This window comes from Physella acuta, unplaced genomic scaffold (assembly GCF_028476545.2).
Source record: "Physella acuta isolate Inbredline_101_S28 unplaced genomic scaffold, ASM2847654v3 ptg001055l, whole genome shotgun sequence".
Classification (NCBI taxonomy): Eukaryota; Metazoa; Mollusca; class Gastropoda; family Physidae; genus Physella; species Physella acuta.
This window is the reverse complement of record NW_026732572.1, coordinates 542,890-570,598: the sequence shown is the minus strand read 5'-3', so window position 1 is coordinate 570,598 and position 27,709 is coordinate 542,890. Positions and strand designations below refer to the sequence as shown.

At 34.6% G+C, this 27,709-nt stretch overlaps 1 protein-coding gene across 1 annotated transcript; it reads right to left on the bottom strand.

Annotated features, from left to right (window-relative positions):
* Positions 1–16,099: 16,099 nt before the first annotated feature.
* On the bottom strand, positions 16,100–23,590 carry LOC131955116 (uncharacterized). The gene is made up of 5 exons (XM_059319091.1): positions 23,546–23,590; positions 20,070–20,184; positions 19,813–19,885; positions 19,300–19,613; positions 16,100–17,200 (listed from the first exon to the last, which is right to left on the bottom strand). The coding sequence occupies exons 3-5, from the start codon at positions 19,861–19,863 to the stop codon at positions 17,038–17,040; spliced, it is 528 nt and encodes a 175-aa protein (XP_059175074.1). The 5' UTR covers positions 19,864–19,885; positions 20,070–20,184; positions 23,546–23,590; the 3' UTR covers positions 16,100–17,037.
* Positions 23,591–27,709: the final 4,119 nt, after the last annotated feature.

Below are 27,709 nucleotides of genomic sequence, written 5' to 3'. Positions count from 1 at the left end.
CTTTGCGAATGATGCAATTAGCATTTATTTTTATACGATTGAATCAGAAATTGAGATCGAGCATCTAATAACAAACCATTAGTAATGCTAACAATTTGCATTAGTCACACTGATGTTTAAAACACGTCAAATAATTGTTTTACGTGTTAAAGACAAATCCTGTCGCTTTAGCGAGTGACGAAATCTGCATCATTGTTAGCAGGATGCTACTTGGCACTCTGATTTATCCTATGAGCACGATGGCGCCTGTTAGTTTTAAGGAGCTATGGGCCGTACGCTGCGCCTATGCGGTAGTGGAATCGACGGGGGGGGGGGGTGGTTGGGAGCTCCTGAGAGCGCCCCCCTCTACATCCCTGACACATGGGCGGTCACTGAAGTGTGTTCTACCTCATTTTTTTCAGTGAGTGAGTATGTACACTCAAGGTTTTCATGCGGTAGTGTCACGATATTTTTGATCCAAGCGCAGGCATTGTTTACATTTAAATTACTCGCTTTTAGAAAACTAGGTCACGCGTCTAAGAACATAGGATTGGTAACGCATGGATGAAACCCTTCTTATATATTTCGTCGGACTTTCTTCTATTTCCGCGGCAACGCGCGGGGACGGGTACGCTAGTATATATATAAAATGAATGTTAAAAAATAAAAAAAATATATAGTACTTGCCAACAGGGTGACATTCATACATTATATCGTAGCGATTCGGCTTAACAGTGTTATTTTGACAGGTTTTATTCAACTTAGTTAATATTTTAGTATCAGAAAGTGTACACTTCTTTAGTCCATTGCAGGTCCTTCGAACATAAGACAGCAGATTTCTCTCACTTAAATCAGTCCAATTAAACCTTTGCAAGGGTGAACCACACGGGTCCTTCAGTCAAAGAAAATCACAAATATATGCTAGTTAACGTTTGTTTATATCGTCATAAAAAAGTATAGTAAATTAATGAAACTTTTTAAAAGTTGCACAAACCTGCCAGGCAATTTCCATATCTACAACAATCATTCCCATGTTTTGATTTTTACAGCCACCTTCTTCACCGCTAACGTCCACCTTGTAAGGGAGTGTATGGGTCAGTAGACTCAAAGAAAATGTAGCTGACTCTACCAACACACCTACATTAGCCAAACATTTTTATATGGTTAATTTTGTAATACTTTATTTATCATCGCCGAAAAGATTTTGTTCACTTTTAAGCTTTTTAAAACACTAACTTGGCATAATCTTCTCCACATGTTAGATACATACCAGGCATTCTGCCAAGATAGGCTTAGGTTTTTGAAAAAGCTATAATTTAAAAAAAATTCTTTATACGTAACACGCACAAGCACACTAACACATTCTGTACTCATCACTATTTCTAATTAAACAGAAACCGTTTTAATTTAAAATTAATAACCTTTTTTGCTTATGTTGATTAACTTACTGATTTGATACAATTCGGTAGGACGGCGGGCATGCAGGGTGTGGCGTATTGTTTAGAGTACGACGGCTATCTCAAAAGTCTAGAGTTCGAATACCGGACCGGTCTGATTCCATACATTAAGGGAAGCAAAAGCGGCTAAGCACGGAACTCATCTTACTATGTACTACATGCCGTGGACACAGAAATAGATAAACACTACTTCACCTGCCATATAAAAGGCCAGTTCCGAAATTTAATAACAATTTACAGTAACCAGTTGAAAGAAACTTACCACAACTTTCTTCTGGAAAAAGCAGGATGTTTAGTGAGTGAATAAACTGGTCCGAAATTTTGTTATACCAAAATCACATATCGTGAGCGATTTGTTGATTTAATGGATCATCTGTAATCTACATTAGTAACTATGATTTTAGGCGCGGTCAAATTTTGCACAACGCCAACATGATTACTAATCCGGTTTCAAGTGCACGTGCCCACTTTTAAAACAAATTAATTACCATTATTAAAACAAACACAAAATTGAGCACCATATTTTGAGAGGAACGTTAATAAAACTATCCAGTAACTAAATAATTACATTAATTTAGTTATCTTAAGTTTTATCTATGTTTAAATTTTTTTTTAACATGGACGGACAGTTTTTGTTGTAAAGTCAGTTTTAGGTAACGGGCCTTCAAGGGGTTTCCCCTCACAGAGCGGTATAGGGAGTCGTCGATGACCTTTTAAAAATGTAATTGCTTTTATAAGGACAAGTTTCAGCACTCAGCGAGGTCGTAGAGTTTAACTGACAGTTTTCTATGTGTCTATTCACCTGATGTGTGAGCCTATTAAAGTTTAAGCACCTGCGGCACCCTAATCGCCCGCTGACCACTTTTTTTATATTTATCTATGTATAGAAGACAATACTTAACTCGTTCTCTCTCTCTCTCTCTCTCTCTCTCTCTCTCTCTCTCTCTCTCTATATATATATATATATATATATATATATATATATATATATATATATATATATATATATATATATATATATATATATATATATATATTAGTAGATATGTAAAGTGTATCCTTACTCATTTTCAAATTTGTTACATCTGTTAATAAAAATATAATCATGCAAAGAATTGACATCTTTATTCTTAGGGTTGCATTATAGACGTCTGAAAACTTGATTTTTACGTAATTCATGTTTTCAATTTGCTGACCTTGAGAAAAAGATAGTGAACATTTAGTGTGAACAACTACAGCAGCGCAATTAACATTAAACATTTCATCGCACTGATAAATTTAATATTTAAAATTATCATGATAAATAGATACATTTTTCAATTTAAGAACTCAATTAGCAGAAAATATCACCCGTTTAAAAAAATTAAATCTATGGTAATTGAATTTTTGTTTTTAAAAAGTAAGTTCCTAAATCCACGAGGCATTCACGAGGAGTGTTTGTGTGTTTGTGTGCGTGTGTGTATGTGTGTGTGTGTGTGTGTGCACTTTGTTGGCTTTTATTGTTGTAGTTTTGAGGACAAAATATGAGTCTATGTTTTGTTGGGATCTACTGGCTTTTTAATTTTGCAGGCTTTATTAAAATATTATTTTAGACGTTTACTTTTTTCATCAGCACGAGTTAATATTTTATCAATGTCATGTCTCATTACTAAATACCTACCGACTGTAACTTTTCATGTTTAAAAGTTGTACATTAATAAATTGTGTATGTTGCCTGTTGTGATGTGAGGCCTGGACAGGGTCGAAGGACTTAAATACAAGGTACACAGACGATTTAATATAAATTAAAACAGGACAGCGTTGATTCCTTTCACCGTTTAATTGCCTGCATCGGACACGACTATATCGACGACGACAGACTAAAACATCCGCACCCTCACGCGACAAGACCAAGACTAAGACTGATTTCCACTCCTTTCCAAACTCTGATGGGTACTTAACTGACGTTAGGGAAAGTAAAGGCGGCAGGACATAGTGCTGACCACACTATCTCTTCATATGCCGAGGTCGCTGAAACAGGTGAACTCTACTTCACTTGCCCTATAGACCGTCAGGTTTGAAAAGGGAACTTTACTTTTACCCCAACAACCATATCCTATTCTCCCACGTCACATCTTTACGTGCCTCGTCACATTCAACATCGTTCATTAATACAAAACATTCCACCACACACATCTAAAATACATTCACAATATTGCCCACTTCGCTAAACGTTACACACCCCTAGATCAATGTTAATAAAAAATAAACATGGAGTGATCTCTCTAAACTTTCTCGAATATTCTTATATAACACTACGGGGGATGGGGACGGCGTGGTCGAGTCGGTAAAGCTCATGGTTGCGAAAAGTCTCGAGTTCGAACCCTCGGGCAGATGAGGCTCGTTAGTTGGGGACAGCCACTCTTCTAGGAGAGACAACTCCAAAATCAAACAACTGCTGCCTTGTAGTTTGTTCTTGGTTGGACAAAGGCTATGGAAGCAAATCCAAAAAGAAAAGCTGGCTTAAATCGGAGTCAATGGCCTCAATGGCGCAAAACCAGTTGACACGTAATCCTTAATTGTGATGGAAGCGTGGTCGAGTCGGCAAAGCTCATGGTTGATAAATTCGAAAAAAGTCTCGAGTTCAAACCTTCTGGCAGATAAGGCTCGATCCCTCCCAGCACTAAAATTTAAGAACGAAGAAGAAGAAAGACTACGGGGATGGCTCCTCGGGATATAGACATGATTTTAATCCATTTTTAATCACTTAAACTATTTAAAATAAAATAGAATCTCGTTCAAGTGAACGCCAAAAAATCTGTGCGGAATATTATTAGTACTTTATAAATTCACATGCGTTTTTTGAGAAATCGGAAATAGAGTAAATTATTACTTCCGTTCAATGAAAATTACTCAAATTTTGACAGAAGGCTGAGAATTCAATTGTTTAGTTATATTTGAAATGTCATTTATCTATCTGAAAAAGTACTCAAGTTACAGGCTTTTGAAAAATTTAAAGTAGAATAAGTGCCACTTCCGGTTACCGGAAATCGCTGAAAAGTTGATATAGAACTACAAATTCAATATAATACTTATATTTGAAATTTCACCAACCTAGCTGTAACGGTTCTCAAGCTATCGTGTTTACAGACACACACATACACAAACAGACATACGGACAAGATTGCAAAATTGTTTTTCCGACTAAGGGAGGTATAACACGTCGAGATTTGCAATTTTTTCCCCAAAACTAGTAACTAGTGCGGTTATAGTTAATTTCTATACGTATGCTAGCAATAGCCAAATTGCACATACTTTATTCACGGCTAATAATACATTTGACCTATTTTAGAACATGACGCAGAAAAAAACTGCCACACTTCTTTAATGTATCGAAAACGACATGTACAGCAAACCATATAATTACAATTAACCACCACTAAAATATAATTTAACATCCTATTAAAAACTAGTTCTAATAAAGATGATACATTATTAATCGATCAAACAGTTTTTATCAATATGGTAAAAATGTTTATTTTAAATGCTGTACATTAAATATCATTTTACTAAAGAAAACAAACGTTAAACTTTTCTTGTAACTTCATTGCATACATTAAAATTGTTCGCATAGCTAAGGATTTTAACTCAATAAGATACTAATTTGCACAGATCAAATTTTTTGCATGTTATGCATAAGGTTGAATGCTGACTAATGACTAATGCTTTTAAGTGTTCAGTTTTTATTTTCTTGTACACGAAGTATAGAGGAAGTATTATAATCGTGCAACAAATCGAAACCGAGATTTTCACAAATCTCGACGTTTTACACGTCATTGAGTCGGAAAAATATCGTTTTGTAATTTTGTCCGTATGTCTGTGTGTGTGTATGTCTGAATGTGTGCATGTCTGTGAAAACGATAACTTGAGTACTTTTACAGCGAGGTTGACGTAGACAGCTTTTGAGCGATTCTCAGTAACCGAAAGTGGAATTTATTTTCCTTTTAGTTTTTCAAAAAGCCTATAACTTGTGTACTGTTTCAGATAGATAATCGAAATTTCTTATTTAAGTAAAATATCTAACTTTCTGCCTTCTAATGAATAATTTCCGTTGACCTGAAGTAGTAATTTACTCTATTTCCGATTTCTCAAAAAACTAATTTGAATTTATAAAGTACTTATAATATTCCACACTATTATACACATATTATTGCAACATGACATTAAATTAGACGTAAATAGATTACTAATTAATATTTTATTTATTAATTTAAATTTTCTGAAATTAGTAGAAAGTCTTGTACTACTTTTTCCGCACTATTATACGCGCATTATCATGTTCATTTGGTGCGAAATAGTTTTTGTCATGTATTTATTTGTTTAAAGTACTGAGAAAAAATTGCATGAAATACGTTTTAATAACAAGCATTTATATAATAATTTACTAAAAAATAACTGCTAAAGTTCTTTTAAAAATAAGAGTTACTAAATTGCTTTGGAGAATATTCTCTAAAAAGCACATTTTTTTCTTAATATATTTTCCAACTTTAATTATGTAAGCAGCACTTATTAAGGCAAAATAACTGTTTTCTTAACCCTTTGAGCCCGCCAGGCCGGTAAACCGGCTTCAACATTAGGCATATATGTCCGAAAAGCCGGTTTTCCGGCCCGATGATCTAGCGTCATATTCCTAGCGGCCGATATACCGTCTAATTAAATATAATTAGCGGAAGACTGACTAAAACTGCGCAAATGCCTTTTTAGTGCGTGATTATGATTCTAAAAATAGATTTTAGGAAAAGTGAAAGTGTTTACATTTTGTAGCAATGCCGCCGAAACGAAAAGTTGAGCCACGGCCATCGACTTCAGCACATAAAGTTGGTGCAAAAGATGAAGCAAAAGACCGAAATATCAACAAAAGAAGTAGAATGACTGCATCTCAGGCAATACAACTACTTATTGATTCCGATGAAGAAGATAATATTCCTGGTCTATATTATGATGATAGTGACGTTGAATTTTGAGACTGAACTCAGTGACATTGAAATTGACAGTGACAATGAAACTGTTCAAGTACGTTATGATGCACGTGGTGCCAAGGACAAAGACTTGCCGAAACGAAAAAAAAACAACTGTTTACTGGTGCAAAACATGCTAAGTTTTTCTTTGCATCGGGTCCGGCAGTGATAACTGTTTTGAAAGTTATCACACAAAAGTGGACTTCTGGCGATGAACTAGTATGGCCAGGTATAAATAATAACAAAACAATTACTAAATGTAAATTTGTTTCTTCTATGTTCAATCAAAACAATAATTATGTGTTCGTTTTATATACATTGTTCTGTTCATACATTGCAAACAAATAAAGAATTTCAGAATCTTTCTGCTTTGGGGTTTGATCCTGAGTCTGGATACCAAATTTGGCTTGATTATCTCAAACGGTTCAAAAGTTATAGGCAAAGTTAGAAGCATATAAGTGAAAATTGGTTTGGGCCTGGGAGCTCAGGAAATGGGAGAAACTAGGCCAGGGAGGCCAGGGCTCAAAGGGTTAAGTTTGTCTACAAGCACATAACAAATAAAATAACACCCCTGGGCAACACCCTTCATCACATCTATATTACTCACCGTGTAAAGATTCGTGAAATTTAGTGTTTAAAAATATTATGTTTCAATAGTAAACACAAGACAGTATGAGCCTACATTGTCTTTCATAAAACACAAAGATTCAAAGCTTTTATATACATAGTTTCATGCAGTGAGTCAAGCGATGTTTTAGTATTCCTCCTATAATTCTGTAATTAGCTGATTCATCTAAGTGGACATTTTTTTATCTATAGCAAAAACGTGGTAAAACTCGGGAAGGGGGGGGGGAATTATTTGATGTGTTTATTTAATTAGATGGTAGTGGTTAGGCCAGGGGTCGGCAACCTTTTGAGACGGAAGAGCTAAAATTACAATTTTCAAAATTTCCCAGTTTTTAAAGAGCCACTAGCATTATTTTTTTTCAATATTTTTATATTTTTTAAGGATAAGTTAAATACATTTGATTTATGATTTGAAATAAATAGCGATAAATATGAACCAATATTGATTCATATAAAACATAATTGTTTCGCACAAAAGGTGTTTTAGCTAGCCCTGCTATGATAAAATAAGTAATCAAATAATATAACTATATGACTATCTCAATCCAATTTGGAAGCCAATAACTTTTTTCTTTCTTTAAAGACACTGCTGGCCCAGGAGTTGTCTCAACGCGGCCAACTTAGACTTACTGGTTTGGATATCGGTTTGATTACTGTGTATCGGTCGCTCCTGTCCTTCGGTTCTCACATGGCTTATCTTTCACCCTACTCGAACCCAAGTCCAGTTATTGTGTTTACTTTTACTCTCTCCCCCTCCCCCCCCCTCTCTCTCTTTCTCTCTAAACAATACATTGGCCGGCCAATGTGCCCATTGGCCAATATCACCTCCCATTGATCGCTGATTGGCTAGTCCAAATTAGAAGATCATGAGGAAAGTTTTGGTGTTTGAATACCGCAATGAGATTGTAATTAGGTCTTTATTGACTATTAATTAAAGTAAATGACAGAAACATTCAAATTATTTTTAGCACTATATTTTCAATAGTCCTAGGTGCTTTGACTACATTTGCTTTGACGATAGGGGTTTTGACCACAGGCGGTTTTGCGACAGGGGGCCTTAACCACAGTGGGGAGGGGCTGGTGAACGACAAGTAGTTTTTTTTTAAATATTTAATAAACTGTTACTTATACAATAAGTTTCCCTTAAGTTGCTGTTATAAGGCATTAGTATGTACTAAAAAAGTCAATAACTATATTTTAATCCACATAAAGACTAGTGCTAGGCTTAAAATTTTTATTTTAAACATGAAATGAACACAAAGAAAAACATACAGTAAAGATTAAAGCATGCCAACTATACAGTCAAAGAAGTAAATCTTGTATGGTTAAGCAAATGACAGATGTGCAATAGCACGCCAATATGTCAGAACATCTGTTTGACCATATGTCAGTACATCTGTCTGACCATATGTCAGTACACCCGTTTGACCATATGTCAGTACATCTGTTTGACCATATGTCTGAACATCTGTTTGACCATATGTCTGGACAGGAAGTTGTACCTTTTCGTACAGTACCACGTATCGCTTCTCAACTGGATAGCTTGTTCCTGCGATACCTTGCAAGAAAGTTATCAATATGTAGACCTCCAAGGAAACGACACATTGTTGGATGACTACATTGGAGGAGAAACTGTATAGGGGTCATCCATAAATGACGTCACACTCGTAGGGGGGAGGGGGGTCCGTAATTTTGTGACGATGTGTGATGAGGGGGAGGAGGGGGGGGGGGGTCAGATGTTGCGACGTCACATTTTTGCATTATAAAAAAGCAATGTTAGAAAACGAATTTTAGACGTTATTTCGCGTTTTAGATAACTGTTTTAATAAATTGTAATAGTTTAGACAAGATTTTGGAAAAATATCGATGTTTTTAAAAAATTCAACTGCAATTTTGAGGGGGGTTGTAGGTTGAGGTGTGACGTCATTTTAGGGGGGGGGGTCTGGCTTTTTGTGACGACGTGTGACGGAGGGGAGGGGGGAGGTAAAAATCGTCAAAAAAAGCGTGACGTCATTTATGGATGACCCCATACTGTAATGTCATCCTTCACAAATGTTATTACTTCGTGCTACACCATCGTCAATAATGTGTGTATTTGATTCCAAGTTTTAACTTGAAACAAAGTAGAACAGCCACCACTGTCGAGCAGGTACTGGGTGATGGGACATGAGTGTGTCCTGCACCTAGTGGGAGGCAATTTAAACCAAGTGAGAACCAACGGACATATACGGCCCAAACACAGAGTTCTGACCGGCCTGTCAAGAGAGGTGTTCTCTGTGTTGAGGCCTGCTTGGTTGATGGAGGGGGGGGGGGGAGGACGTAGCATAGGTCGCCGGGGTCCGTGTCACCTGAGCTATTCCGCAAAATTGCATGGACACAGGGGCGGAACTACAGTGCCGCCAGACCCCGCAATGCGGGGGGGGGGGGGGGCCCAGACCAATTGGGGGCCCAAAAATCCTGGCTAAATTATTTAAAAAAAAAATTAGGTGGAGGTCGAGTTATCTTTCTTCTACAGTTACAAACAAACACGATAGTCGGCAAACGTATTTGAGAAAAATGCACTGACTATAGCTCGAGAGACCGCCAGACATATAGACAACTTCAAAGACGAAGCATCTGAAATTTGACTGTGCCGGTACGCTTTGAAATCGGGCTGGGGAAATGTTGCGGCGAGGCGACTATCCTGGTCTTCTAGACGATCGGAAAAAGTCGGCACTATTGATGTAGATGTTTATCGGCGCTTTCTTGTCCCCTTCCCTTCCCAACTCTCCCCCCCCTCCCCCCCTCGCCCCTACCCCTCACTTCTACCCCTCACCACACCCTTACTCTTACAATAAGATGTAAGGCATAGATTAACGAACCGTCTATGAACTGTAAACTGACCACTTCTGCACATTTTGCTAAAGACACTAGTCAGTGGTTGTTCATTTACCTGATGAACAGGGGCGGAACTACAGTCCCGCCAGATCCCGCAATGCGCGGGGGGGGGGGGGGGAGGCCGTTTAGGGGGCCCACGGCTGACCAAAATTTTTTTTTTTTAAATTTTGAATTTAATTTTTGCCTTAATATTTGGTTTGTAAAAGAAAAACACTGTAGCTGCGGTACGATTATCTTTATTTTACAGTCACTATACCACTCTCTTCCGCAAAAGATAAAATCCATTACACAAACTACAGTGTAAAATATAGGCAACTCTTCAAATTTTGAATGACTTCTTTGACTCGTTGCCCCCCCCCCCTCCCTTTGAGAGCTAAATAGAGGACACGTAACTGTTTGACCGATCCTCCAAAGTATACTGTGGCGGATGGGGCAGGGGATGGGGACCAAAAAGGGGGTTAAAAATTGTCGACAAATTCTTTACATATTTAAAACAGTTATTTATAGTTGAATTTTTTAACCATCGTCAAGGCCGAGTTCTATTTCCCTACAATCAAACACACGCTGTCGCCGGCAAAATTCTTTTAAAAAAAACAACAAAGTCCATAGCACGAAAGGCCGCTACATATGAAGTGGGCTTGCAATACTTTCAATATTTGCGGCATTGGTAGGGGACCCGAAATCCATTGTACATTTTTCAATGTTAATATGTGTTTGTGATAGTGGTTGAATTTGTATCCTGTACTATCTTGTATCGTACAAATAATTTTAAAAAAATAATATAATACTAGAAACTTCAGTTTTATATACGTTTACTTGTTTTTGATTTTACAAGAAATATAGTAAACTTTTAAGGCCTATACTTCAAATTATCTCCCCTGAGTAAGTTTTACAATGGGCGATGCTGACATACATAGATCAAGGCGTTTTGTTGTCCCTTTCAAGTTTTTTCACGAGCCGACCCCTATCCAATCCCTTATTCTCAACCTCACAAGTATCGAGGAGATAAATGTATCGTTTATGAACTACTTCCTAACCGTCGGATTCACCACTTCAGCACATTTTGTCAGACACTAGACAGCACTAGATCTAGTCAACACATATTAATTTACTTTCATAGTATTAGGCACATCTAATTCACAAAACAGGGCAGGTAAGATTATTTTTTATATAATTATTTAGAAATTAATTCGAACGTTTAGAATTAATTGAACATTATTAATAGTCATTGAGGTGGGGGTGTGTGAGGGTCAGGCTTTTTGTTAATCCCCCCTCCCCTAAATCAGAAGGTTATCCAATTAGGTGTCGCACCAATGTTTCTTCCAGGGTAGACTGTTTTCGGGGGAGGGTAGGGGGGGGGGGGAGCTCTGCCGGAAGAAACAATGTGTCACACCCATCACGCGTGCAGTAATGTAACCGGTAGCTCCAAGAGCCCCGTGACTCCCCTGACACCTGGGCCGTCGCCGAGGGATTTACAGCATGCCTTGGCGTGTCTAGTTGGTAGTGTGGACAAACCCGCGCCCTAAGATCCAAGAAATGAACTGCCGACATTGTTAACATTTAATTCAACTTCTGGAAAACAGGGCACACGGTTAGTAACGTTTTGATGAAAGCCTCAGTTTAGTGTGTTGGACTAGATTTAGAAAGGGGCCAGCTCGTGTGTTGGAAAACCTCTGATTTATTCGTGTACCAGATGGAATTTTTTTAAAATTGAGAGCGAACCTTGTTATATATATATATATATATATATATATATATATATATATATATATATATATATATATATATATATATATATATATATATATATATATATGACATGTTGTTGTGATTAGATTTAATTGAATTATTTTTTTCAAAACCCGATCAGGCCAGAAATGAGTATCCTATGTTCGTATGGTGTGTTTATATATATATATATATATATATATATATATATATATATATATATATATATATATATATATATATATATATATATATATATATATATATATATATATATATACACACATACATACATATATGGGGGGCCCAAAAATTTTTTTTGCGGGGTGGCCCATTTTTTCTAGTTCCGCCACTGCATGGACAACGTTGTCACATGATACACAAGAATGGGCTTTAACTTAGTACATATAATCTGTTGGCATTGATATTGTCACATAATTGGTCTGGACTTTCCGTCATGACAGCAGGTTTGTTAGTGTAAAAAGTTGCATATATATGGCACCTCTCATCGTTAAATGTTCCTAATAACTAAGTTATCGACAGACCCTCTTGGCAGAAGTCTTTTGAACGTTCCGTCTTGTTGACTCTGGATGATGACGCCGACTGTCTTTGATTTTGTTTATAGATTAGGCTAACATCAGTAGCGTACGCAGGGGGGGGGGGGGGGGAGCAGGAGGAGCGGCACAGTGGCGGCAATTTTCAGCAAAGTGGCGCCTTTTTGGAAACTTTTTAAACTCAAAGTTTTAAACAATGTTATTTGTTAAAAACTGGCGGTATGTTCACTTTGAGTAGGTTATCTCCCCCCCCCCACCCCACCTCACCACCACAGTTGTGTAGAGCGACATTAATGTCACACCTAGGTATACACTGGGTTGGATAATTGACCTAAAGAGACCGGACAGTGGTGAATGAAGTTGAACCCCCCCCCCCCCACTACCCAACCCACCCCGAACTGATCTGTTAAGTACATGTAGAAAAACGCGTAATGATGTACCAAAATACCATGCCGCCAGAAAATTAGCTTTTTAAACGTAAAACTCTGTGAATATTGTTTTTGCAATTACCAGTATAAAGGTGTGTGATCAATACAGTGATCTAACCCATACCTATCACTATGTTAAAAAAATGATCTTTAAAGAACACAAAGGATCGGTAGTTAATTAAAAATATATGATCTGAACTAAAAGACCGTTGTTTAGTTAATGCAGGCTGTTATTCCGAACGTTACTTTTTTATTACGAAAAGCGTGGTTTTATACCAACTCTGCTTTTAAAAACTTTCATTATGCTGTAATACTTTAGCATTTATGATGACGATATATTAAATTCTGATTATAGACAAAAACATTTTGTAAACACGAATTGTGTTAAATAATTTCATTATATTCTAAAGTAATTATTTATTTGTATTGACATTTATAATTAAATGTGTAGATATATACATATTTATATTAAGAGAGTGATGATTTCCCCTGTTTCACTAGTCTTAAATAATTTCCCAGGAATTATTATGTGAGAAATTATTTTTTTACAAGAATTACAAAACAGATTGTGCTACGTTCGTTGTTTTTGGTTGTAGTGTGTGTATATTTTTTTTTTTTAGATTGATACAATTTTTGTTTTGTCGGCCTACATTGTGTGTTTTTTCTTATTTCTTCAGAGTGCTACTTTCAATTTATTTTACATCATGGCGAAGTAATGACATACAGCTAGTAATTATATATATATATATATATATATATATATATATATATATATATATATATATATATATATATATGTATGTATATATATATATACACGTATATAGAACGTGTTAAAAATTCGGCGCCTTTTTTGCTCTTTTAGCTCCCCCTTCAACGAAAACCTGGATACGCCTCTGGCTAACATACTGCGGTAGCTCATATTTTGAATGAAAAAAGGGTGTGAATTTTATTCTTTGGGAGCCTCTTGGTCTGACTGCCATTTTGCTACATGTCGCATTGCATATAGAATGTTATACAAACACAAGCCACGCAATACGTTACTCACAATGAAACCTAAAGAGAACACGTGAGAGCTGATGGCCTAAAAGAGAATATGTGGGAGCAGATGGCCTAAAAGAGAACAGGTGGGAGCAGATGGCCTAAAAGAGAACACGTGAGAGCTGATGGCCTAAAAGAGAATATGTGAGAGCAGATGGCCTAAAAGAGAACAGGTGGGAGCAGATGGCCTAAAAGAGAACACGTGAGAGCTGATGGCCTAAAAGAGAATATGTGGGAGCAGATGGCCTAAAAGAGAACAGGTGGGAGCAGATGGCCTAAAAGAGAACACGTGAGAGCTGATGGCCTAAAAGAGAATATGAGGGAGCAGATGGCCTAAAAGAGAACACGTGAGAGCTGATGGCCTAAAAGAGAATATGAGGGAGCAGATGGCCTAAAAGAGAATATGAGGGAGCAGATGGCCTAAAAGAGAACACGTGAGAGCTGATGGCCTAAAAGAGAATATGAGGGAGCAGATGGCCTAAAAGAGAACACGTGAGAGCTGATGGCCTAAAAGAGAATATGAGGGAGCAGATGGCCTAAAAGAGAATATGAGGGAGCAGATGGCCTAAAAGAGAACACGTGAGAGCTGATGGCCTAAAAGAGAATATGAGGGAGCAGATGGCCTAAAAGAGAATATGAGGGAGCAGATGGCCTAAAAGAGAATATGAGGGAGCAGATGGCCTAAAAGAGAACACGTGAGAGCTGATGGCCTAAAAGAGAATATGAGGGAGCAGATGGCCTAAAAGAGAGCATGTGGGAGCAGATGGCCCAAGTGAGAATATTGTGGAGACCGTGCGAACCGGTATCTTATCGCCGATGGAAAACTAATAGAGGAAATCTCTGAGGGGAGAAGAAGGAAAAGATCTGCACAACTTGTACTAACAAAACTGATCCTCAATAACTTTGGCACAGATTGCTATTCTAAAATTAGCATGATCAACCACAGCAGAGCCAGCACTGGAGGAAAATAACTTAATCTCCAGGCGCAAAATTCCATTATCTAACAAGGCACAAGGAGCTTTGTTTATCGTGTATTACCAGTAGAGACAGCTTTAGCTAGAAGTGGGTGGAAGCTAGTGATCGCGTGACAGTAGAGGTAAGTGGAGCTTGATAAAAAGTCAATTATATTTCACTTACCATGCTTCCGTCAACTGAATTTCCTGTTATTTAGCGTATGGTGACAATAAGCGTAATTTTCATGTTAATTTTAACAATTTTTTCCCCGATGTTTCTTGTGAAAATATGATGATTTTCCCCATTTTTTTTCCCATTAAGTTTATTAACTAATCATCACCATTTTTATTGCAATTTTAACTCCTAATGTTCACGCTTCTTTAAGAAATCAATACTCTTCATGTATAGAGTATAGAGCATTGAGCATTGAATGGATCTATAAAAATAGAAATAGATAATCACATAGGCCTACGTCTACAGCAAATAATAAGCACGTCAAAAGTAAACATCATTTTTGTGTTAAATTTTAATAAGATTTCTAAAGGTTTACTACAATATATATATATATATATATATATATATATATATATATATATATACATATATATATTATAGGCCAATAACATTTATCTATTATATTTATATGCCTATAACATATATTATAAATCAAACACAGATAAAATAAAGTGGAACTGAGCCCCTCCCTGAACTTTTTTGTATATTTGTTTGATCATAATATAGGTTGGGATGTTATGTGTTTGGAAAATTACTGCTTCATAAAGAAAACGTTAATCATTTTAAAAAAAAGTTCAGCAACATTGTATTGAGTCTTGCCCTATGTAAAAAATTTGACAGAAATTGGTCATGTAGAAGTTGTCGGAATTTCGCTCGCAAATTTCTGACCTTAATAACGGACAATAGAGGATTCAAGTTAAATAAATAAAATCATGTAATCACAATAAATTTCGTGTTTTGTGAAAAATCGGAGATTGGGTAAAATACCTTTTCTGGTAACCAGAAATCTCTCAAAAGTTTATAAAAATCTACGTACAGAAACTAATAGTTATATATGAAATTTAGTCAACCTAATAACTCAAGTTATGTGTATTTTAGAAATAAGAAATAGAGTAAAGTAACAATTTTATATGTCGGAGTTCACTCAGAAATTTAAAGTAATCTAAGTAGGCCTATAAGATATTATACCTGTATATAAAATTGCGTCCCACCTAATTTAAACAGTACTCAAAATATCATGGCATCATATATATATATATATATATATATATATATATATATATATATATATATATATATATATATGTGTGTGTATGTATATACTTGAATATAAATAAATAAATAAATAAATAAGTATATATATATATATATATATATATATATATATATATATATATATATATATATATATATATATATATATATATATATATATAATGCATTAAAAACTTTTTAATAACAAGCATTTTTGTAATAATGCACTTAAAAGGAGAAAAAAATGAACCACTATTAAAATAACTAAAAAGAAAAGCGTATATATAATGGAAATGTTAATCAATTCCTTAAAAATTGTTTGTCAAATTGCATTGTCATCGGGTCTTGACCCAAGTGCCAAGTTTTAGAGAAATTTTACGCTTAGAAGTGGTCGAAATTTCTCTCGTCAGTTTCGATCCATGATGACAGTCGACAAAACAAATAAAAGTACGACAGACAGACAAAAGGAGCAAGTTAAATAAAATCTAGTAAGATCGAGAAAGAAAGTTAAATAAATGCTTGTAAAAAGCTTGTGATTCTCAAAATCTAGAGGTTTTTAAGAGAGTAGGAACAGAGTAAGTATCACTTCCGTTTTCAGGAAATTAAGACAAAAACTGATAAAGCACTACAAATTTGACAAAAATCATATTTTTTAAATTCCGTCAACCTAACTGAAAGAATCGGTAGCCGCCCTGTGACAGTTAAGTGACATTGGATCTAAAAACTACGCGACCTAGTCTATCTAATCAATCTACTGGTACAAAACCGAAGTGTAGGAGCCATATAAAATTTCGTAGTCAGCTTACTGGTCAGAAACAGTTTGTGATGGACACAAACTTTGAAAAAAATGCAAATCCTTTCCGACTTGGGGAGGTGTAAAACGTCGCGATTTGTGAAAAATATCGTTTTCAATTCTTTTTGCATGTTTGTAATACATTCTCTATACTCTGTATACGAGAAAATGAAAAAAAGAATGTATATTTAAAAAAAATAATAAAGATAGGCCTTGCTAGTTGACGATAGTAATTAATAAATGAATACTTTTCTTCAATTCGATTTGCACAGTCATACATATATATTATTTATTAGTTATGCATTCGTGCAAACTTAAATATGGAAATAAAATCTATCCGTTGTAAACATTCTCGGTCTCAGTATTCCTCTGTGTTAAGTGGGTGAAGTGTGAATACACGTCATTTAACTCAGAGGCTGGGCCAGAAGCTGGGTCAGAAGCTGGGTCAGAAGCTGAAACTGGGTCAACATCTGTCACGGATCTCTTCTTTAGTTTACTGAAACAGGATCAGAAAACATGTCAGATGAATTGAAACAATAACTCACTAATAGTTTCAAATTATTTGAATGATTCTGATAAGAGAACGATGCATTTCAGAAATAAAAAAAGTCACAGCCAATCGGCAAAAAGTTGTTTGCATTATTAGCACTATATTTTTGGTGTTCAGCGGCTATTTTTGTGTAGAAGATTTTAAATATATAGACCAACATGTATATCTGTATATATATATATATATATATATATATATATATATATATATATATATATATATATATATATATATATATATATATATATCATGTATTTTTAATATTTTTAAAAATAAATTACATTACCAGTAAAGATTTGCGTGAGCAATAAAGTGATCAAACCCATATATTATCATTATGTTAGAAATAATCTTTAAAGACCACAAAAAGCAGTAGCGAATAAAAAATGCGCCCCGACAGGGTGCAGTTTGCGCCCCGGGCTATCCTGTGAGCACTCGGTGCATACTTCGTTTTAAAGAGTGCAATAAGCTGTGAATAAAAAGGGTAACTATAGTCGTTCACTAAATCGAATCCTGGGAGTCCTCCGGCGTCCCCAAAGGGTTCTACTTTGCGCCCCGGGCCTTCCCGTGAGTACTATTGCGACAACGTTAGTTTTAAACATTGGGATAGACTATAAATAAGAAAGTTTACTATAGTCCTTCACTAAATCTAATCCATGGCGTGATCCAGCGTCCCTACAGGGTGCTATTTGGCGCCCGGGGCCTTCACGTGAGCGCGATGGCGACTACGTTCGGTTTATTAAGTTTAATAGAATATGGATAAAATGGGGGTATTTTGTCATTTATTAAGATTTATCAGGCAGTTCCGCCGGTGACCGAGCAGGGTGCGATTTGTTGCCCCGGGCTATACTGTGAGCACTATGCTTTTATGTTTGCATTTACGTTTGTGTTTATGTTCTACACTATTGTTTGCGTTTGGTTTGCGTTTGTATTTGCGTTTCTGTTTGCGTTTCTGTTTCCGTTGTGATTGTGTTTATGTTTGTTAGTGTTGGCTGTTATGTTTGCTATTGTAATTGTGTTAGTGTTTGCGTTTTTGTTTTTGTTTTTGTTTGTGTTTGTGTTTGTGTTTACGTTTATGTTCGTGTTTGTGCTTGCGTTTGTGTTTGTGTTTCGTTTGTGTTTGCTTTTTGTTTGCGTTTGTTTTTGTGTTTTGGTTAGGTTAGTTGTGGTTAGGGTTAAATGGTTAAAAGTAATATTTTTCCTAAATCCCGGCAATGCCGGGTATATGCTGCTTAATAAACACACAAATCCAGGTCCTTTACAGATAGTTTTTTTACAGGCCAATGCCGTGCCTAGCCGGGAAGGTTAGTTTATATATACATACAGTTTATTTCTACAAAAAAAAAAAACATTCTTTTTTTGTATGAACAGTATTTGTAAAACTTTTTAAAACGAAGAAGGTACATATTTGTAAATCCTACGTTCACTTATATACATCCCTTATTAACAATGAGATGCAGAAATGAAATATAAAAGCTAGGCACACTTGTAAACGGAAATAACATTAACTATGTCACTCTGTCCCCATAAGAGAGAAAGAGGAAGAAATATATACTAACAATTTAATTAACAGTTCTTGTTGTGCTTGTTATTTCCAACATGTAACACCAAACAATCTTCCTGGTTTAAAAATAGACCTACAACAGCTGTGTGTTGAGATACAGGAAACAAATGCTTATCAACATTATCACTGACGTAGTGAACTGTCTGATAAGCTCAAGTGTCATGACATTATTTTAATGCGTGCTTTCTAGTCACCGAAAGCCTCGGGTTTGGTCCCTTAGCTTAATTAAGTCCACCCAGCTCTGACAGAGAACAGATTTTATGGTAAGGAAAGTCGGCTTGACATTGAAATGTCCACACCATCCGTTAAATTCCCGAGGTAAAAACAACAAACAGTAACGCTCTATTCACCTTCAGGCTCGAAATGGTATATTTTTCTTTAATAATGCAAATGCTAAGATTACCGTGCCGCGTACCAAGACAATTTTGTAATGGTTTTCTTGAAAGTAATAAGAGTGATATAAGAACTGGCATGGACTTACTTAACGGTGCTATAAAGTGCAGCAACTTCTTCCTTTTGTTCTGTCTCATTGCTTGGAGCAGACGATAATATCGTTTGATCTTCCCCCCTACCGTCGCTTGTAGACTTGTCCAGGTTGTGTTTGGTTTTTTCTTTTGTTTTAGAATGGCTTTTTGAAGACACCCTGGCATACCCTTTAGACGTGCTTGACAGTTCAGCGTACTGTTCATCAGGCTGGGACATATCATTTTTCGAACTATTGTCTCCATCACATGCAGAGGGCTTTCTTACAGAGGCAGATGTTGACAGCAGAGTTTGATCTTGGTGTGTGTTTTTCTATTTGGAAAATGTTCATCTTCTCAAATCAATGACAGAGACATATTATTTATGTTGTACTTATCTTTCTTGATGTCATACTCGTAAAAAAACAACACCAATTGAAAGAAAATTTAGTTAAGCAGTTTACACAATTGATAAAAAAGTTTTTGTTAAAACAAATACTTGTAGAACAAAATATGAAATATAAAGGAATTACCTTTTTAGATGTAGTATCTATGGTTGCATACTCGTCGTCTTTGTGGTACATAGCTCGTTGTTGTCTGTCTCTCCTGGCGTTAGAAATTTGATCACATGAAAGTTGTTATTTAAGCTAATCATGTAAGAAAATTACAGTAGTGAAACTTGTTGACACACCGTTTTTTTCTAAAATCTAAAACGCTGTTTTTTCGAACAAAAAATGAAATAAAATGACTTTTTGATAAAAAAAAATGATTACAAATAATATTCACCCACCGTCGACGAAGGCAGATTACCAAAACGGTAATGATTATGACACAAATAACAACACAAGCTGACACTGCGCAAATCAAAACAGTCAAGTATCCTTCATCTTGTACTTTTGGGTCTGCTTTAATTGGAAAATAATTTAATTAACAATGTCTAAATTTTACTTATTTTATTCAGTGTTAAGTAATTTAACAAACAAAAAATCAAACTGAAAATTGTATTACTTTTATTATGAAGAAATTGAGAATTCCAATTAATTAATTAATTGGTGATTGGCTATAATGTGGAGTGCTAAGGGCCTAAGTTTAAAGAGTCTTGAGCAATTTCATGCCATTCAAACATGGGTTGCGTATTCGCAAACTTAATACCCGTAAGATTATTAGAACTGCAAGGGCTTCCTTAATAGTATAAAACAAAAATTTATAATAAATTTAGTTTCGCGATTAATTTTCACAACTTCACTACAAATCATAACTTAATTGAAAACGAAATATTTACTTAAACGAATGGTATACTTTTTAATATACGTTATACTTTAAAATATTATGAAAATTATTTTAAAAATATTACTTTAATAAGCTACTTCCCCTGTACAAAGACCAAATGACGTAGTCTTTGTTTACATTTTCACAAACAATTGTTTACATTAGAAAATACCACTTCTGGACAAATCTAACTACCGTAAAAGTTTTTATCCGACGGGATTAAAGTTTTTTGTTACCCTCTGACAAAACATTATGGGGGTCGTTCGTCAATTTATTTATATATATCTTATATAAGGAGAATTTCAGTCGCGGTCATTTTTTAAGCCCTCGTCAAGGGCTTTGAGTCTGATAAATAGTTTTTTCTATACCGCCTAGTTATCTATAGAGCTGCATGCAAAAAATTAGCCAGATATACAGAGGTTAAGTACCCTAACATTTGTGTTCAAATTACCCTCTGTTTTTCCATAAAATACAAAGATTATATAGGGAAATACGACTGGTCAATTTTTCCCAGACATGCCAAGTTTTTTATGACACCCCTAGGCGATCTCCTACCACCTCACAAAATATCAAGGGGGGTCGTTCGACAGAATTTTTTTTCGTTATATAGCACAAATTAGGAGAATTTTACTCGCGGTCATCTTTCAGGCCTCGTCGAGGGCTGTGAGCAGAACCGGCAGTTTTTCCATACAGCCTAGCCATTTATCTAAGTGCTTGCAAAACATAAGCATGATGTACAGAGGGTGAGTACCCTGAAATCTTTGTTGAAATTGCCCTCTGTTTTTCACATAAAATGCGAAGATTATATAGGGAAATACGACTGGTCAGTTTTGACCACTTTACGAAGTTTTCCCAGATATGCCGCGTTTTTTTATGACACCCCTATGTGTTCTCCTATCACCTTACAAAATATCAAGGGGGTCATTGGGCAAAAGTTTTTTTTCGTAATATAGCTCATATACAGAGAATTTTACTCGCGGTCAATTTTTAGCCCTCATCGAGTGCTTTGAGTCAAACTGACAGTTTTTCCATACGGCAAGACCATTTATCTATTAGCCTGCAAAAAAATTAGCCTGATGTATACAGGGTAAGTACCCTAAAATCTAATTGTTGAAATTGCCCTCTGTTTTTCACATAAAATACAAAGATTATATTGGAAAATACGACTGATCAGTTTTGACCCATTTCCAGATTTTTCCCGGACATGGCGAGTTTTTTGTGACACCCCTAGGCGTTCTCCTACCACCTCACAAAATATCAAGGGAGGAGGGGGGGGGGCAAAACTGTGTCGAACCGCAATCGTCTTTTATTTTTATATACTGTATATAGAGAAAAATCCCACCATTCCGTGGCGCCACCCTTGTGAAATTTAAAAGAAAAAAAGATTTTTTTTTTACAGAAACCTTCCCTGGAGTGTTCTAATCAACTCCCCAAAGAGTGATGGCGATCGGAATAACGCCGTGAAATCGCAATCGACGTTTATTTTTTATATACCGTATATAGAGAAAATCGCACCCTACTGTGGCGCCGCCCTTGCGAAAATAAAAATAATTTTTTACAGAACCCTTTCCTGGAGTGTTCTAATTAAGTCCCTGAAGTTTGTTGGCTATCGGATGAACGTTGCGAGACCGCAATCGACTTTTATTTTTATATACCATAATATATAGAGAGAAAACAAATCGCGCACTCCCCGTGCGCCACCCATGCGAATTTTAAAATGTTTTTAGCGCAGAAACCTTACCAGGAATATTCTCAACAACTTTCTAATGTTTAAGCCGCCCCCCCCCTCCCCAGCCCGGAGATAAAAATCTGAACGAAACACTGGTCGCATTTGTAGATCATACTGACTAAAGGTAGACCCTACTTCTATACTCTAGACCCGTTTCCTACATTTGGCCGCTAAACCTCAATCATGCAGATTGTGTTGCTTTCAGACTTTTTTCTCCGAGGGTGAGGGGGGCACTTGGAGAAAAAATGGGGGAGGGGAAAGTATGCATATATATATATATATATATATATATATATATATATATATATATATATATATATATATATATATATATATAAAATGCAATTTATGTGTGTCTGTTTGTCTTTTATGCAATATTAAACCTTTTATTACATCGCTTTGAAACTTTGGGAAGTTGTTACGAATACTGCTTGGGAGGTTCCTGCGAAGAAATAATTTGAAATTCGCAAGGGTGGCGCCCCGGCAGGGCGCGATTTGGTTCGATTCTATTCTATCTACTGTGAATAAAATATAAAAGTCGATTGTGGTTTGACACCGTTCATTTGATCACCCTGAACTTTGGGGAGTTGGCTAGAACACTCGAGGGAAGGGTTCTGCAAAAAAAAAAAAAAAAAACTTTTTTTTTTAAAATTTCGCAAAGGCGGCGCCCCGGGAGAGTGCAATTTTTTTCAATATATGGTTCATTCGAGTGCCATGTTAAATTTGGGTAGTTGATGAGAATAATCCCGAGTATGTTTCTGTGAACAAAATAATTAAAATTTCTTATGGGCGGCGCCTCGGGTGGGTGCGATTTTTGTTCTATAGCTGCTATCTTAGCACTTAGTATCCGTCAATCCAGAATCGAGGCGAACTTTCAGTTTGGTGCCCCCCCCCTACGACATATATATATATATATATATATATATATATATATATATATATATATATATATGTATATATATATATATATATATATGTGTGTGAGTGTGTGTGTGTGTGTGTGAATGACGAATGCGCATTATGCATATGAAACTGTTGGGGTTCGGCAACTTTTAGAGTGTACTTTGTTGGTAGAGCGGATTTTTATACGCCACGAACTCTAGTGTTAATGTTACACAATCGTACAATACGCTTTAGTACAATTGGTACATTAGTACTTGTTTATTGTAAAGTCTTATTTAATGTAAGCGTAATTGTTGTTTAAATCGCATCAAGTGATAAATGTAATAGATTAAAGATACAATAATAGGCAAAACTCATTTGGCTACCTTTTGGTGTTGTTACATTTGTAACTGTTGATAAATGTGTTGTTGTGCTGTCTATTTTTAGAAAAAAAGTATACATTACAAATATATATATATATATATATATATATATATATATATATATATATATATATATATATATATATATATATATATATAAAACAAAAGAAGACAGAATTCATCAGTATTGGTTAACATAAATTTAAACCTATTTCTACATTAATACTTGTTTATTGTAAAGTCTTATTTAATATAAGCGTGAATTGATGTTTAAATCTCATCAAGTTGTAACTGTAATAGATTAAAGGTACAATAATAGGCAAAACTCATTTGGCTACCTTTTGGTGTTGTTACATTTGTAACTGTTGATACATGTGTAGTTGTGCTATCTATTTTTAGAAAAAAATGTATACATTACAAATATATATACATATATACACACAGATATATATATATATATATATATATATATATATATATATATATATATATATATATATATATATATATTTATATATATATATATATATATTCAGGATAGATTAAAAGTTTACTGAAAAGTAGTGAAGTCTAACGTACAAGTATATGAATATCTGCATCAAGTAAATAAAATTAATTTTATAATAGTTTCGATTAAATATTGTATCTATTGTAATTTTATTTATTTCCTGTAAAACAATGGTTTGCTATATACATATAAAACAAAGGAAGACATAATTAATCAGTATTGGTTAACAAAAATTTATTAAAAACCTATTTCTACATTAATACTTGTTTATTGTAAAGTCTTATTTAATATAAGCGTGAATTGTTGTTTAAATCTCATCAAGTGGTAACTGTAATAGATTAAAGGTACAATAATAGGCAAAACTCATTTGGCTACCTTTTGGTGTTGTTACATTTGTAACTGTTGATACATGTGTAGTTGTGCTATCTATTTTTAGAAAAAAATGTATACATTACAAATATATATACATATATACACACAGATATATATATATATATATATATATATATATATATATATATATATATATATATATATATATATATATATATATATATATATATACTCTGGATAGATTAAAAGTTTACTGAAAAGTAGTGAAGTATAACGTGCAAATATATGAACCTCTGCATCAAGTAAATAAAAGTAATTTTATAATAGTTTCGACTATTGTATCTATTGTAATTTTAATTATTTTCTGTAAAACAATGGTTTACTACTTATGCATCTCAAGCTTGGTTCAACGCCAATAATTTAAAACGAATATAAATACACTACATACATTACATTTAAACAAGCATAAATTATTTAAGGATAAATCTTAATTTATTTCCAATTGTACAGTTTATATTATTGTATTGTTTTGAACTTGCGTGTACGTAAATAGTTTTGTTTACTAACAGGAACAGTTTTACTACGAAATATAATATGTAAAACGTGTGAGATTAGTGTTTATGGATAAGAGCAGATCTATTTTCTTTTAACATAAAATTAAATCGTCGTCTTAATTTACCATTCCCTTATTCAACCTTTTTCCAAAAACATAGCTTCGCCTACTCTGGTTCTAATTTGTGGAACAATCTTCCTAATAAAATAATGCTATCTAGATCTGAAAATATATTCAAATCTAAACTAAAACTAAAATTATTTAATGACCTAACTGACTCATTGTAACATTTCTCATTCATCTATTATATTCTCTTTTTTATCTCATTATGTATGATAGCTATGTACCATTGTTTCTTTATTCCACGTTTTCAGTGCTATGTGTTACTGCTATGTGTTTTTGAATTACTTTATTTGTTTAAACGGCCAATGTGAAAAAAGGCCTTTGTGCCTACAATTGTAACCGTTGTTTGAATAAATTTGAAATTTTATACCGATATATTGCGTGTCTGCATTAAAACATTCCATTTTAGTAAAATGTAGTTGAAGATAGGAACATTATACATATTAAACCAACATAGGGATGTTTTTTTAAATTTCCAATAGATAAAAAGAAACCCTTAAATTTTGTAATCCCATCTAAGCCTTACTGAACATAGAGTGTAAGTGATTTAAAAAACAATGTAAGTAAGTTTTTGAATTGCAGATTTAATTACTATGCCTAACAAAGAGTTCAAATGTGGGGAATTAGATTTTCTACGCGACACTGTCACCAAAAACTAAATAAAATTAGACTTGCGTTGAGCCAAAATATAAAATTCGCCCATTTGTTCACTTATGAAGAATTTTTTTTGCAGCGCCGCCCGATACTTACCATCACGTTTGCACGTATAGACGATATAATACAAATATGGACTACTACTGTTGTCACATGTGGAGGTTAACTGAAGATCTGATTTAGTTATACTGCAATTTCTCTGATAGTCGCATTTGCCTTTAATGTGCAAAACAAGTCCTCGTCTATCGTTTGATAAGTTTGCTTCGACATGGTGTGGGTTACAACCACTCTGTAAGAAAAAAAATATGTTTACTAGTCAAAATGAGAGGTTTTAAATTGAACAGGTTTTAGGCCACGCTACTGGCCATACGCAAACCTTGAGTGAACGTTGCACACTTCGCAATGGTCAGATAGAATAATCCTCGGCAACCTACCAGGTGTAAGGGATTTTTCTATTGAAAGCCATTAGTTATATTTCTGGGTTGGCGCAAGTTGCGTCCCCTGTTTTGATGTAGCCATCGATTGTAGTAGCCCATAATGTTCTTTGTGTAGAGCGCTCTATAAAACGAATGAAACCCCGTGCACTCAGGGTCACATGACTGCTGGGAAATTCGGAGTGTCAACCTCACACTAGTACCGGAGCAATGTCGCTCCGGTATTTAATTTCTTTCCAAAGCTGAAACCTTCATTGGAGTGTACTCAAGAAGTTGCCAAAATGTAATGGTGATTAGATGAAAGGTGTAGTAATGAATAAAGGACACACAAACAAACAAACCAAGCAGACAAAAAAATTCATACGCTTGGATATGGTTAAAATAATTTTTGTGAGTGTTTTAATTTGCTTCTATTAAAGTACTTGTGTATAAACATGTGTAATTGATAATATTTAAAACAATTGTTTATACCTCATAATACATATCAATTTTGTTAACAACCATTCCCGCTTTCATGTCCTGCCCACATTCTTTGATAGAGTTGTTGACTTGCAACAGAAAGTTAGGTTTTGAATCTTTTAAATTAACCGTATGATAATTTCCGCTAGCAAATCTACCTAAATAAAACGTAAAATAAATTAAACATTGTTTAGCGGCTGTAGCTGCTAAAATAAGAGATTTTCTGAATAAACTTTGACTACAACAAACGTAACCAAATTATTACATATTTATTAAATAACATGTAAAAAAAGTACTATACATACTTTTTCAGAAGATTATTCATGCAAATATCTTTAGTTATTTATTATTTAAATAAAATCGAGTTTCTAAGCAAATGTAGATGATTATATTATATTTTTAAAAAATTACCTGATATCACCAACATAAATACAAGCAATGTACCAAAAGTCATAGAAATACATTTTGTTTGCAATTCGCAAGACATCTTTTACTTTTTTATAATATTAAAACCACGAAGTTGAATAGTTGAATATTTTTAAATAGTGTGAAACACTTAATTCGAATAAAACATATTTCCAAACACAAGGAACACACATTAGTTGAAAAACGTGAAACTGATGCACGGAGAGTTATATATATTTAGCGAGAAATGAGAGGTGACGAATCACTCAACATTTTTTTATACACACAGCTGTTTGTGTATCTCTATGTGAGTGTATATCTATGTGTGTGTGAGTGTGTGTGTGTAGAATTTATTGTCATGTCCACCAGTGAAAACGCACTTCACTTTAATCACATACGTGAAAAAAAATATCTATATAGTAGCAAACCTTTTAAATGAAGTTAAGAGTAAACAGTTATAATTTCAAATAACAAACCAATAGTTAAGATTCATTTACTTTTCCCCGATATGTCCCATTTTGGTATTAAAAACGCTTCCTTAAAGCAAAATTGGCTGTGAACGTTATTAATATATAATGGCTAACACGTATTCTCTTTCATCATTTCGAATGTACTCATGATGTGAAGAGTTTTATTTGAATAGTTGTGTTAAATACATAATTATGTATAGCAAGGGAAAAGATGTGTTATGAGGGGAA

Coding starts and splice junctions, on each gene's coding strand:
- LOC131955116 (XM_059319091.1), bottom strand. CDS start 19,863: ATGTACCACAAAGACGACGAGTATGCAACCATAGATACTACATCTAAA. Junction 19,614..19,812: donor TAGATACTACATCTAAAAAG/GTAATTCCTTTA, acceptor TTTTCCAAATAG/AAAAACACACACCAAGATCA. Junction 17,201..19,299: donor GCACTTTATAGCACCGTTAA/GTAAGTCCATGC, acceptor ATCCTGTTTCAG/TAAACTAAAGAAGAGATCCG.